General features: G+C 57.7%; 1 protein-coding gene across 1 annotated transcript; it reads right to left on the reverse strand.

Moving 5' to 3' along the window:
- Nucleotides 1–1,383: 1,383 nt before the first annotated feature.
- On the reverse strand, nt 1,384–8,146 carry NKX2-1 (NK2 homeobox 1). Its single transcript, XM_074909227.1, has 3 exons — nt 8,094–8,146; nt 3,027–3,403; nt 1,384–2,224 (listed from the first exon to the last, which is right to left on the reverse strand). Exons 1-3 carry the CDS (start codon nt 8,144–8,146, stop codon nt 1,554–1,556), a joined length of 1,101 nt encoding a protein of 366 aa, XP_074765328.1. The 3' UTR covers nt 1,384–1,553.
- Between the last annotated feature and the right edge of the window lie 3,092 nt (nt 8,147–11,238).

Consider the following 11,238-nt stretch of genomic DNA (forward strand, 5'->3'; position numbering starts at 1 on the left):
CTAATGAAAAAAGTTAATTCAAACTACATGTCGTACACAATAAACTATCTTTTTATTTTGATTATAAATAAGGTGACTGTACTTCCCTTAAAATACAAGTACATAGGAAAACCTGGTAGAAATTTATTTTTTAAGCAAGGTATTAAAACTGGACGCTCTTTAAATCAGCCGCATGTTCTATACTGTCGGCAGGTTCTTCATTAATTTGATTCTAGTGGCGTTAGACTTTTACCTTCTTTCTCCTCCGTGCCTTTGGCATTTGAATTTCTACTCCCGGAATACTTTGCTTTCTCTAGCAAGAAGTCTCTGAGGTGCCCCCCGCCCCCCCAATAATCGGGCTAATGAATTTGGACTCGATCCCTCCGCCCTCGAGTTGTGAATCCCACGCGTTTGCTTGTCACTTCTGCACGCTGAGGACTGATCCTGCATCCCGTTAACTCCCTGGCACAGCTCCCCTCAGGGAACAGGGTCCGGGCCCTGGAAGGGGCAGGGGCCTGGCAGGGTTTGGCAGCATATCGGGTTGTTTTTCCATCAAGGAAAAAAAAAAAAAAAAAAAAAAAAGGAAAAAAGAAAAAAGAGATGCGGGGAAGGGAAGATCGGGAAGGGGAACCAAAGGGAAATAAAAAAAGAATTTTCGTAATGTGTATAATTTATTAGAAGCTTCTTAGGAACTATATTTAAGCCAAATATCTACATAAGTTACAACAGGAAAAGGCGGCGTGCGCAAATAACAAACTGCCAGAGGATTTACGACGGGGCGATCAGTGTCCATAAAAAAGGTGGGGGTTGGTTTGGTTGATTGTATTTTTTTTTCTTTTTCTTTTTACAACAAAATATACAGGCTACTAAAAACTATGGGTTTAGTCCAACTTTTGACAGCATTATACAGCTACAGGTTCACATCAAACGTAAGGAGGAAAATAAAAGCCAAGCCTTTGATGACTCCACGTCTCCATCCGCTGGCCCTGGCGGCGGGGCTAGGAGGGGAGACCGGGGGAGGGGGGAAGCTGCTTCTTGTTTCTGGGTGACGCGAATGCGTTTTTTTGGGGAAAACCACCCCATCCCCCAAAATCTCTATATTTACATGCAAGTCCTAGACGCTGGCAAAGTGTACATCTGAAATCCAAGCCTTCGGACCATGCCTAACGATGGTCCCCTTTCTGCAGACTGCTCCGTGGTAATTAGTCAGAATTATTTTTAACACCCCATAGAACAAACTTGGAAAAAAAAAACAAACAAAAAAAAAAAAAAAAAAAAAAACCAAAAGAAAAAGAAAGACCCAAACCCATCAAGAGTAACAACAAAAACGGACAAAAAAAAGTCTCTCTCTCTCAGAGGTCCTCAGAGAACCGCTCAGTAAAACGGGGTGGGGGGGTGGGGGGGGTGGGGTGGGGAGGGAGTGCATTAAAAAAGAAAGAGAAAAGAAAAACACCCAGTTTGGACAGGACAGAGATTTGTGTGACTGAGAAAATCTGCCTCTTTTTTATTTTTTTCTTCTTTTCTTTTTTTTTTTCTTTTTTTTTTTTTTCTTTCTTTTGCTTTTTTTAATCCTTTCACCAGGTCCTACCGTATAGCAAGGTGGAGCAAGACATGGCAGTGCCATAGTCAGAAGTAGAAGAGTTTAGGTGAGACAAACTGGAGACTTGACTCTGCAGAGAGGAAGGGCTGGCCGAGTGCTGTCCCATGTCTGGAGACTGCCCCGCACTGTTTGTCTGGTGGCTCTGATGCTGTCCGAGGCTGTTGCCATTGGTAGCCACTGTGATCGTTGTAGCTGCCTGCTGCTGATGGCTCTGGATAGCTGCTGTGGGTGTGTTGGAGCCTGCTTGGCAGGGCTTGCCATCCTTTACAAGCACTGGCACCGCCACCCTTCTGGGAGACTGCTGCTGCTGGCAAGAGCCGTTCTCCTGTTGCATCTGCTGCTGCGCAGCCTTGTCTTTGGCCTGACGTTTCATCTTGTAGCGGTGGTTCTGGAACCAGATTTTGACCTGAGTCGGGGTGAGATGTATCATGCTGGCTAAATGTTCCCTCTCCGGGGCGGAGAGGTATTTCTGCTGCTTGAAACGTCTCTCCAGCTCGTAAACCTGGGCCTGGGAAAAAAGGACCCTCCGTTTCCTCCGCGGCGTGCTCTGGAGCGGGGCCATGCTCTTGCTCACGTCTCCCAGGGAGCCGAGGCTGCCCATGCCGCCCATGTTCATGCCCGAGGACGGCGCCATGAAGCGGGAGACTGCAAGGGAGAAGGCGGCACGTTTTAGGCGGCTCGGCCCGGCCCGGCCCGGCCCGAGCGGGGCTCCGCGCTCCGGCGGCGCCCGCCGCCGCTCGCCCCCGGCGGGGCGCCGCGCAGCCCCCGGCAGCCCAGCCCCGGCCGGGGCCTCGGGGCGCCCCCGCTCCCAAACAACGGCCCCGGGGCGAGCGGTGGGCGGCGGGACCCCCTTCTCTCCCGGCCCAACCCCGGTCGCACCTCGCCCGCTCGGCGACCGCTCGCACCTCGCCCTTGCCCCGGGGGATGACACCCGAGCAAGCCCCTGATGTGACAGCGCGGCGGGAGCGGCCGGGGCCAGAGGGCTCCGCCGGCGCCGGCCGGGGCGGACTCGCCCGCTCCCCCCCGCTTCTCCCGGGACGCGGCTCCCGCGGCTCCGGCTTCCCCCTCGCCCGCCCGGTGCCGGGCGGCGCGCGGGCAAGCGGGCACCGCCGACTCCCTCCCGGGCCCCCGGGCCGTGCCGCTCCCGCCTCGCTGGACGGCGAGCCCCGGGCTCCCGCTCCCCGCCATCGCGGGGCTTCCCACCCCTTCCCCCCGCAAAAGCAGCCCCGGCAGCCTGACATGAAACCAGCCAGGGGAGGAGGGACAGACCGGGCACGATCCTCGGGCCGGAGGAGGAACTGGGGGGGCGGAGGGGGGCGGGGGGGGCGGCTGGGATTTGGACCGACTTTTGCCCTGGCGCGGAGCCCCCCGGCGCCCGCTGCCCGCGGTGCGGCGGGGCAGGTGCGCGGCCACCCCGCGCCCGCCACCCAGCCCCGTGCTGACTTACTTGAGGAGAAGCGGGGGTCCGGGTTGGTGCCGTACCATCCTGTCGCCGAAGCGCTGTTCCGCATGGTGTCCTGGTAAGGCGGGAGCTCGCTCATGTTGCCCAGGTTCCCATTGCAGTAGCCCCCCATCGTAGCATGGGAGAGCTGGGGGACCCCTGCCGCTGTCATATGGTAGGCGGCAGTCACTGTTCCGTTGTGGCCCATGGGGTGCTGCTGCATGGCCGGCTGAGAAACCTGAGACTGTCTGTAGGCTGACAGGGGAGCCCCCAAGTTACTGCCCTCCATGCCCACTTTCTTGTAGCTTTCCTCCAAAGGACTCAAGATGTCAGACACTGAGAAAGGAGTCGTATGCTTTGGGCTCATCGACATGATTCGGCGGCTGGGGAAAAAAAAAAAAAAAAAAAAAAAAAGGAAGGGGAGGCAAATCTTTTTTTTTTTTTTTTTTTTTTTTTTTTTGCCAAATATTCTGGTGTTGCCTTAACGCCGATCTTGTTGGATGTACACGTAACCGAGTGGACGAAGTCCGCCTTAATTGGATTGAGTGGAGGCTCAGGGCTGCCTTTCGTTTGTTTTAGCCAGACGCCAGGTTTTAGGCTGCCACCAGAGGCGGGGCATAGGCACTAAAGCAACAAGACAATAGAAGCCTACATCTTGCCCAAGATAATTAGCTTACATGCTGATGACAAGGTAAACACCTTTAAGTTTTACTTGTCAGGATTTTTTTTTTTTTTTATGTCTTTAAAAAAAGAGAGAGAGCGGAAGAAAGAGGGAAAGAGAGAGAGAGACCCCGTGAGCACAACTCATTTTATTTTTCTCGGGGGTGGCAATATCGTGGACGGGAAATGGAAGGCAAGGAGAAAAGACCCCCATTTGACTGGGTGAAAGGATTTAAAATCAGCTCCCGGGTGGCAAGGCTGTCAGCCCAGCCTTTGTGAGAGCTGGGGAGACGGGGCTGAATGCGGCGAGCTGAAGGACCGAGTCCCGCTCTCCCCCCACTAAGTTTGGTCTGTCAGGAGCTCGGCCGCCGGGAGGGCAGCTCTCCGGAGGGCAGCCCGCGCTCCCGGGCCAGCGCTCCCGGCGCCCCGCGCTCCCCGCAGCGGCTCGCCCGGTACCCCGGCCGGCCTGCCGGCGGCGGAACAGCGCTCGGGATTTCGCATCTCGGGAACCTTCTCTATGTCTGCTCAGACCCCCAGTGCGAGACCCCCAGTGCGAGGACCGTTTGTCTCCCTAAACTCATAAGTTCCGTTCACTCAGGGATTCCCCGCACCCCCACCCCCACCCCTAACCTCAGGAAGAGGTGGAAGATGCAAGTTTGCAAAAACAAGGAGTAATTTAATTGTCCGGGGCGAGAGACCGCTATGGAACAGGTTAGCGCAAAATGTCGCTCGTTATTCTCAAAGGTAAAGCCTGTCACAGGCTCTCATGGTCCCTCTGAACCCGAAGCTGCTTTCTAAGGTTATTTATACAGCACGGGAGCTGGATGGAGAAGACCTCTCAGGTCATCTGCTACACCACCTTGCCAATGAATTCCCTGCAGTTTCGAATAAACTGCAATTTCTGGCACTTTCGGATCTGCCCTCGGATCCGGTGTGAAAACAAAAGCGAGCCCATTCACAGCCACACACACGTACATGCAGCCAGCAGCGAATGTCACTCGGGTCTCTGAAGAAATCGCCCAAGTCGTCTAGTGTCTCCAGAGTTTATATTTCGGGGTGTTCCCGAGCGGAGGAGAGAAACCTCCCCCAAGTGTTTCACACCCCGGCCTACGGCCCTGGCAAACCCAATTTAATACAGCGATTACCTGAATATTAAGAAAATTACAGCGAAGGTACAGTTAACCCAGTGACTTTGAAGTGTCAAGTAACTATTTAGTAATTGCACTTGTAAATATGTTTGTGCTCGGCTGGTTCGTGCTTAAAAATGCAAAAGTGCACTTGCTACCCGGGAATAACTAAATATCTTTGTCTAAAGTGGCAGCATAAATAGCCGGTCGCTTTGTGACTGTGCTTGATATTAGTACATAAGGATCATTTTGCTTCAATTGGGAGGCTCTCATTCACTAGGCAAGAAACCGTTTAGGAGAAAGTAGGTTCCCGTATGAGAGTTAACATCCTTCAAGTGTAAGCCTCAGCCTTGATTACACTTTAGAGCTCTGCAAGAGGTGAGCTTTTCCACACAAATATAATCGGGGGAACTTTCCTTCAATCAGGCTTCCAGCTCTCCTACATCATCTCAGCTGCCTCTTTCGACACCAGCTCCCTCAGGGATGAATACCCCGAAGTGGGCTTGTTGGGAGTCTGCTGGGTCACCAAAGGCAGAGAAGGGCGACTTTGGGATAGAAAGGTGGCTGCTTCTACCTCGTTTCTTTCCAGATCTTTAGATCTTGTCTTTCCGGATCCCTGCAACATTTATCTTCTCTCCCCCCACTCCCCCCCCCCCGCCCTCATTTTTTCTCCTTTCTGCGCGGGTTTTTCCTACAGAGAGACACTCGACCTTGCCTTGGTGTCTTCCCCTCCCCCGGATTTCTCAGGCACATCAGCTCCGTGCCTGTTTCACTAGCCTTAAAAAGGAGGGGGTGGATGGAGGGGGGGAAAAAAAAATTAAACATCACAGGATCCACCAAAACGACGCTGCGGTCGGCTCAATTCAGAGACGAACGGCAGCGAGTGACCGCGCAATTTGTGGGGTAGGAGCAGCGACTCCTTTTCTCTAGGGAGTGCGAGGTGGGGCAGCTGGGGAGGCCCCAGCGCCAGCTCCGGCGGCGGGAGCGGCGGGGAGCGGGGGCGGAGGAGCCGCCCCACCGCCCGCCCTGCGCCTTCCCGGGGGCGCCGCCGCACGACCCCTGCCACCGCCGGCTGCGGCTGGGCGAGCTTATTTCTCCTGAGCGCAGGTTAAACCGCCTCCGAAACACTGCTCCAGCCGATTAACCCGAGCGAGTCCAGCCTCTCTGCGCGGGGTCTTGCCGGGGCAGTTAACGCGGGGGGTCTCCGCTGCCCTCCGCGGGGGAGCGGGCTGAAACTCTCTCAGTTAGAAATACACCGACGCGCGTCCAGGCACAGCTGCGCCCCGCAGGGTCCGGGCAGCCCTGTTTAGACCCGCTACATCGACCGACCTAGTGAAAAGGGAGCGGGTCAGCCTCTGCTCCTCCTTTCCCGCCCCAAATGAGCTATAATGGGGCGAGCCAAACCGCGGAGAAGTGGCGAGAAAAGCTTCTCCACTGCTGCCCTGTCCCGTCCGCTCACCCTTTTCTTTCAAACCATCCACCCAAGCTTCGCCTGCCAGAGCTGGCCCCCCGCAGCCCCCGGGGAGGGTGGCCACCCCGACAGGGTCCTGCCTAGGCTGCCTCTAGTGATGTGCTCGTTTACCTGGTGATGCTGCTTAGTAAAACGCTCGAGTTAAAAAGAAATGCTAAGGAGGAGAGCAGGAAAGATGAGATGCGTTTTGCCTGGTGGAAGCATTTTCATGAGAAAGGCACGGTCTTCACCCCGTGTTTGCAGAATGCGGCTACACGGACGTCCCTTCAATAGCTTCTGACCCCACACAATCCGTTTGATAACACTCGAGAGGTGGAAGAATGGGAGACTTTGTCAATCAAATGGTGCCAATCCCAATGGAAACGGTGCCACCAAGACCGCAGCACGTTTCCTCATCAACTGGATTGCGGGGGCTGGGAACTCAAGGATCAGCTTTTGAAAGTGCGCACAGGGCTCTCCAAAGACAACAATGTCTTTTCTATACGAGCTGCTGTGCCTCCCCAAGGGGAATCAAATGTGCTCGGCGAGCCCGAGCCGCCGAAGGGCTCCGGCTATGCCTTGCCACCCGTTTCGCCGGGCAGGAGCTGCGAGGGGAGTGGGTGCGGTGGCATTTCTTCCTGCTCCGGCACCTAACTCGGCTCCTTGCCCCAGATCGCTTTTCCCCTCCTTCAGGCTCTTCCAGGTCCTGCGGTGGCTCCGCGCCTTTCCTCCGCCAGCGGAGCCCACGCAGGAGCGCGGCCCCGATTCAGCGCAACACTTGAGCATGTGCTTAGGTGTGAGAGGCCGACTGGGCTGGCTGAGACCCTCGGGGCACCTTGGCTCGGAGGGCAGAGGGGAAGGACCCCCCGCAACCCGCAGGCAAATCCTTTCTCAACAAGCGAGACACTTTTTAGGCGCAACTTTTTGATACAAAGGCATGAGGCGCTCCCTGCTCCCCGTGGGCTGGTTCACGGGTGCGTGTCTGGCTGCGCCAAGCCACCGGCACACGAAGCACCCCCTGCCCAGCGCTGCCGCCCCCGCTCCCAGTGCCGAGGGGGCGGCCTTGCCCGCAGCCTGCCCGCAGCCTGCCCGCAGCCTGCCCTGCCGTGGGAGTGGAGATCGGCGGCCGGGCCAGCCGTTCCTGGAGAAGTCTGAGTTAAAGGGGGCAAGAGCAGAGCTGGGACGAAGTCTTTCCTCTCTCCTGGTCACTAGCACAACTCCAACACATCCACAGAGAGGTTTAAATTACTCTCCCAAAGCCCTTGCGCCTGGCACAGGGGCACCACCGAGGCACCTTGCTGCAACTCTCCCTTCTCGACCCACCCTCAGCGAGATCATGGAAACTGTGTCAGTGATTTCTTGTGCGAGCCTGTGTAATATACCCCCCGTCCCCCTAGCCCCTCCAAAATGGAAGATGTGCCTAGCACACCGTGTCCAGAGCCCACGCCGGGAGGGAAGGAGGGAGGGAGCGGAGCGGTGCGGTGCGGAGGTTCCGCAGTGGCCGGGAAGGGCGGACCCGGGTGGCTGTCACCGCCGGCCGCAGGCAGGGCGCCGGGAGCCGCTCCCTGCTCGGGGGGCACATACTTGGGCGTGGAAGGCAGGAACTGACCCAGACACACTCCCTACCAGCGCTCCCTAGGCACAGGGCGCTGGGGGGGAAAAACTCTTGCTGTGACTCACCGGGACAATTCCCCGCCGTGGGGAAGCCCCCCTGCCCTGGCTTTCTCGTTCGAGTGGGAGAAATTCCGCAACACAACGGTCGAAATATCTCCCTCTTGGTGCGGGAATCTTAAGAAAACAAGCGAAACCGCCAAAAGCTAACGCGAAAATCCTCACCCCTCCGCAGCGCACGCACAGTTGCTCCTCCAGCTGTTCAGGGCGTGGAGCATCTCGCGTCTGGGGTTTCTCGGGGCCCCTCCGCCCCCAGTCCCCGGCGGCCCCACTCGCAAGGCTCTGTGTGAGGGCAGCGCTGTCTCCTCGCAGCTCTTTCCCCTCCTTGCCCAATTCCTGGCGGACGGCTGAGCCCTCCTGCCCTAATCCTCCGACACCCCCCCCGTCTCTTCCTTTGCCGGGCCGTTCCCGGCCAAGAGGACCAGGGTGGGGCCAGGTGCGGGGTGCCAGGGCAGGGCTCCCGGAGCCGCCGTGCCCGGCGGGGGGGCCCCACGGCACGCCTCGGCCCGGCGGCCGCACCGCGCCCCTCCGCGGCTGCCCCGCGTGGGGATTCGGGGAAGGGGCTGTTGGCAGGCAGGGATGCCCCGGTAGCCTGGGCTGGGTAGCAGCAGCACTGGTGGAGGGGTACGGGCTGGTGTCTGGCCCCCTCACCCCGGCACCGTTATTACTGGCAATGAATAGAACGTCCTCCACGTCTGCCTTCCTTGATGCCAGCAGACGGCCACCGCCGCCACGCTGTCAGCACGCACATACAAGGCTTGTCGTTGCCCTGAAGCATCTTTGATACACCCAAGCCAGAGGTGATTTCTGCGGAGGCTTTCTGGAAGGTGTTTGCTGAGACAATTCGCAAAAACTTGTTCTACAGAGATAGTTAAGAATATAGGGACGAGTTATATAGATATAAATATGTACGTACATACTTTTTTATCCGTACGTACCTACAAACAGAATCCTGCCGGGATCAATCTATTTATGTGTTTTTAGATACAGCTATCAGTGTCTTACATTAGACAGTTTAGGAGTTATGTGCTTTCATATGTATACCCAGGCATGCCTACACATGCGCGCACGCGTGGGGTGCATATCTCCGGCAGTGGGTATACGTGAGGATGTATTTACGCATACATTCATAGTCCTCAACCCTGTCGTCTCGGAAGAATTTCAAAAAGCAACTCAGCTTTTAAGTGGGTCACCTCGCCGCCCTGCCCTGGCCGTCCCTCGCCCTCCCCCGGGCTCCGCCGGGGCCCAGGGCGGCTCCTGCCCTGCAGCGGCACCGCCAGGCCCGCGAAGGGGCTCTCGGCTCGGGGGGGAGCTGCCCTCGGCGCCGACGGACACGCGTGTGCCCGTGGGTGCAGGGCGGAGGGGCGGGCCGGGAGCCGGACCAGCCCTTGGATTTTTTCCACAGCCCTCTTCGGCGGCAGCTGCGGGCAGGGAGGGAGGACGTTGCTCGCTGCCCCCCTGGTTTGGTCTCGAAGCCCCCCCTTGCCCCCGGGTTGCCCCGTCGAGGGGCTGGGGAAGCTGCAGCCTGCCCTGGGCGCGCCGCGCCGTGGGGCGGGGGCTCCGCGCCCTTCCGCGCTCTCGGGTCCGCGCAGGGCCGCGGGCCGTGGCCGGGCCCGGGGGCGATCCCCCGCGCCCGCCGGGAGTACGTGCGCTGGCGGGAAGGCGACCTTTCCCCCTCGACCTTTCCCTGGGGATAACCAAAGCTCCCTTTTATTTTCAATGTCACTTCGGAGTTTGCCTTTTGTTCCCCGCTACCTCTCGCTTCCAGGGATACGGGCGGCTCCCCGCTGGCTCGGGGAGGGGCGAGCGGTTGCAAAGATACCTCATTTAAAAACGACAATGGAGCCCTTTCGACCAGCCCGGGTGGTGCCCGAGCTTTATTTTCGGCCTGGGGGGAAGGGAATTGTTTGCTTTGCTTTTGTTTTCACAGCAAAACTCGAGGGCAAGTTACAGGAGGGCTGTGAGGAGCCGCGGCCCTTCCTCGTTGCCCCAAGGCACCGCCTGGGCCACCCAGCCGAGGGCCGGCGCACTCGCCGGCATGCCCACGGCAGCCGGGGAACCCGCGCAAACTGCGCGGCTCCAGGCGGATCTGTCCGCAGCTGCCCTGCTGTCACTGGCTTCGGCGTGGCCGAGTGCCCCCCAAGCCCTCTCCGCCTCCCCTCTGCTCCCCAGTCCGTGGCTTGGTCTGAGCCCCCCCGGGGGCTTTAATTCGGAAGGACGCTGGCAGCTGCTCCGTTGCGCGCTTGGCTTTTTCTCCTTGGCAAGGGCAATCACGGCGAGCGGGGACGCTGCACTTACGCGCCCGCTGCTCCCGCTGCCCTCCGTGCCCGCGGAGGGACGCGCCGGGGCCAGAGCCCCGCGGGCCCTCGGGGCGGAGGCGACCCACAGCAGCCTCCGCTGGCCACCGCGGGAAGTGCAGCGCCGGGCCCGGGCCGCGGCTGGAGCTCCCCTGGCCCCGCCGACCTGCTGCTGCCGCGGCAATTTCGCCATAACCACGACAAAAACAAATAAATGAGGAAACAGAACGGGATTTTGCTCAGTCGTCCTCGTAGGAGAACGATGGAATTACGTGGATTTTCGTCTCTCTTCACTGTGCGTTGTTCCAGATCTAGAGGGAAGGATTAGCTTTAATGTTGCTGCAGCTCCTCCTCAACACCCTCCCGTAGACATAGCTCGGCCTCTGAGCAGAATTCTTCCCCCACTCCGGGAAAGTGTCTGCAATTCGCCTGTTCCTGGATCAAGAGCAGCTGTTTAATAATTTGTGCCCACTCCAAGTGTTCGCTTTTGAGCAGCACAGTCAAACAGATTCAAATTGTGCTCTTGACAGTTCATGGTCGCATACACAAAAGATTCTCACTCAAAAACTGCCTGTTGGGAACTCTGCCTCTTCCCCATCTGCTTCCTACCCCCTGAGCCTGCAGTCCACCCGCTGCAGTGTGGGGAGTGATTCTGCTCTTCTCTGAGTGTGGGGAATGATTCTGCTGTGCCATGGGGGGCTGAAGTCCTCAGAGCTGAGATGAATCAGTGAGCTGGCCTGGTAGGGCCAGACTGACCTAAATGCCAGGCGTGAGTGGCAGGTGGATTTGTTTATTTCTCACGTGAGCCGTAAAATCAACATATCCCCTGAGTCTTAAAAAAAACCCAACAAACCAACAATCACAATTCACTCTACTTTGATTTTCCTGGGAGAGAGGACACAGAGGTTTCCTAGGCAAAGAGGACCATTTCAGAAGCCCAAGGGCAATTCTAGGGATGTTTCAGAAGTCTCCTTTTCACTTCATGGGAACCAGAGTCTCTGGGAAGATCATGC

This window comes from Athene noctua, chromosome 6 (assembly GCF_965140245.1).
Source record: "Athene noctua chromosome 6, bAthNoc1.hap1.1, whole genome shotgun sequence".
NCBI classification, from domain to species: Eukaryota; Metazoa; Chordata; class Aves; order Strigiformes; family Strigidae; genus Athene; species Athene noctua.

Coding starts and splice junctions, on each gene's coding strand:
- NKX2-1 (XM_074909227.1), bottom strand. CDS start 8,146: ATGCTCCACGCCCTGAACAGCTGGAGGAGCAACTGTGCGTGCGCTGCG. Junction 3,404..8,093: donor TGTGCGTGCGCTGCGGAGGG/GTGAGGATTTTC, acceptor TTTTTTCCCCAG/CCGCCGAATCATGTCGATGA. Junction 2,225..3,026: donor GGACCCCCGCTTCTCCTCAA/GTAAGTCAGCAC, acceptor TCTCCCTTGCAG/TCTCCCGCTTCATGGCGCCG.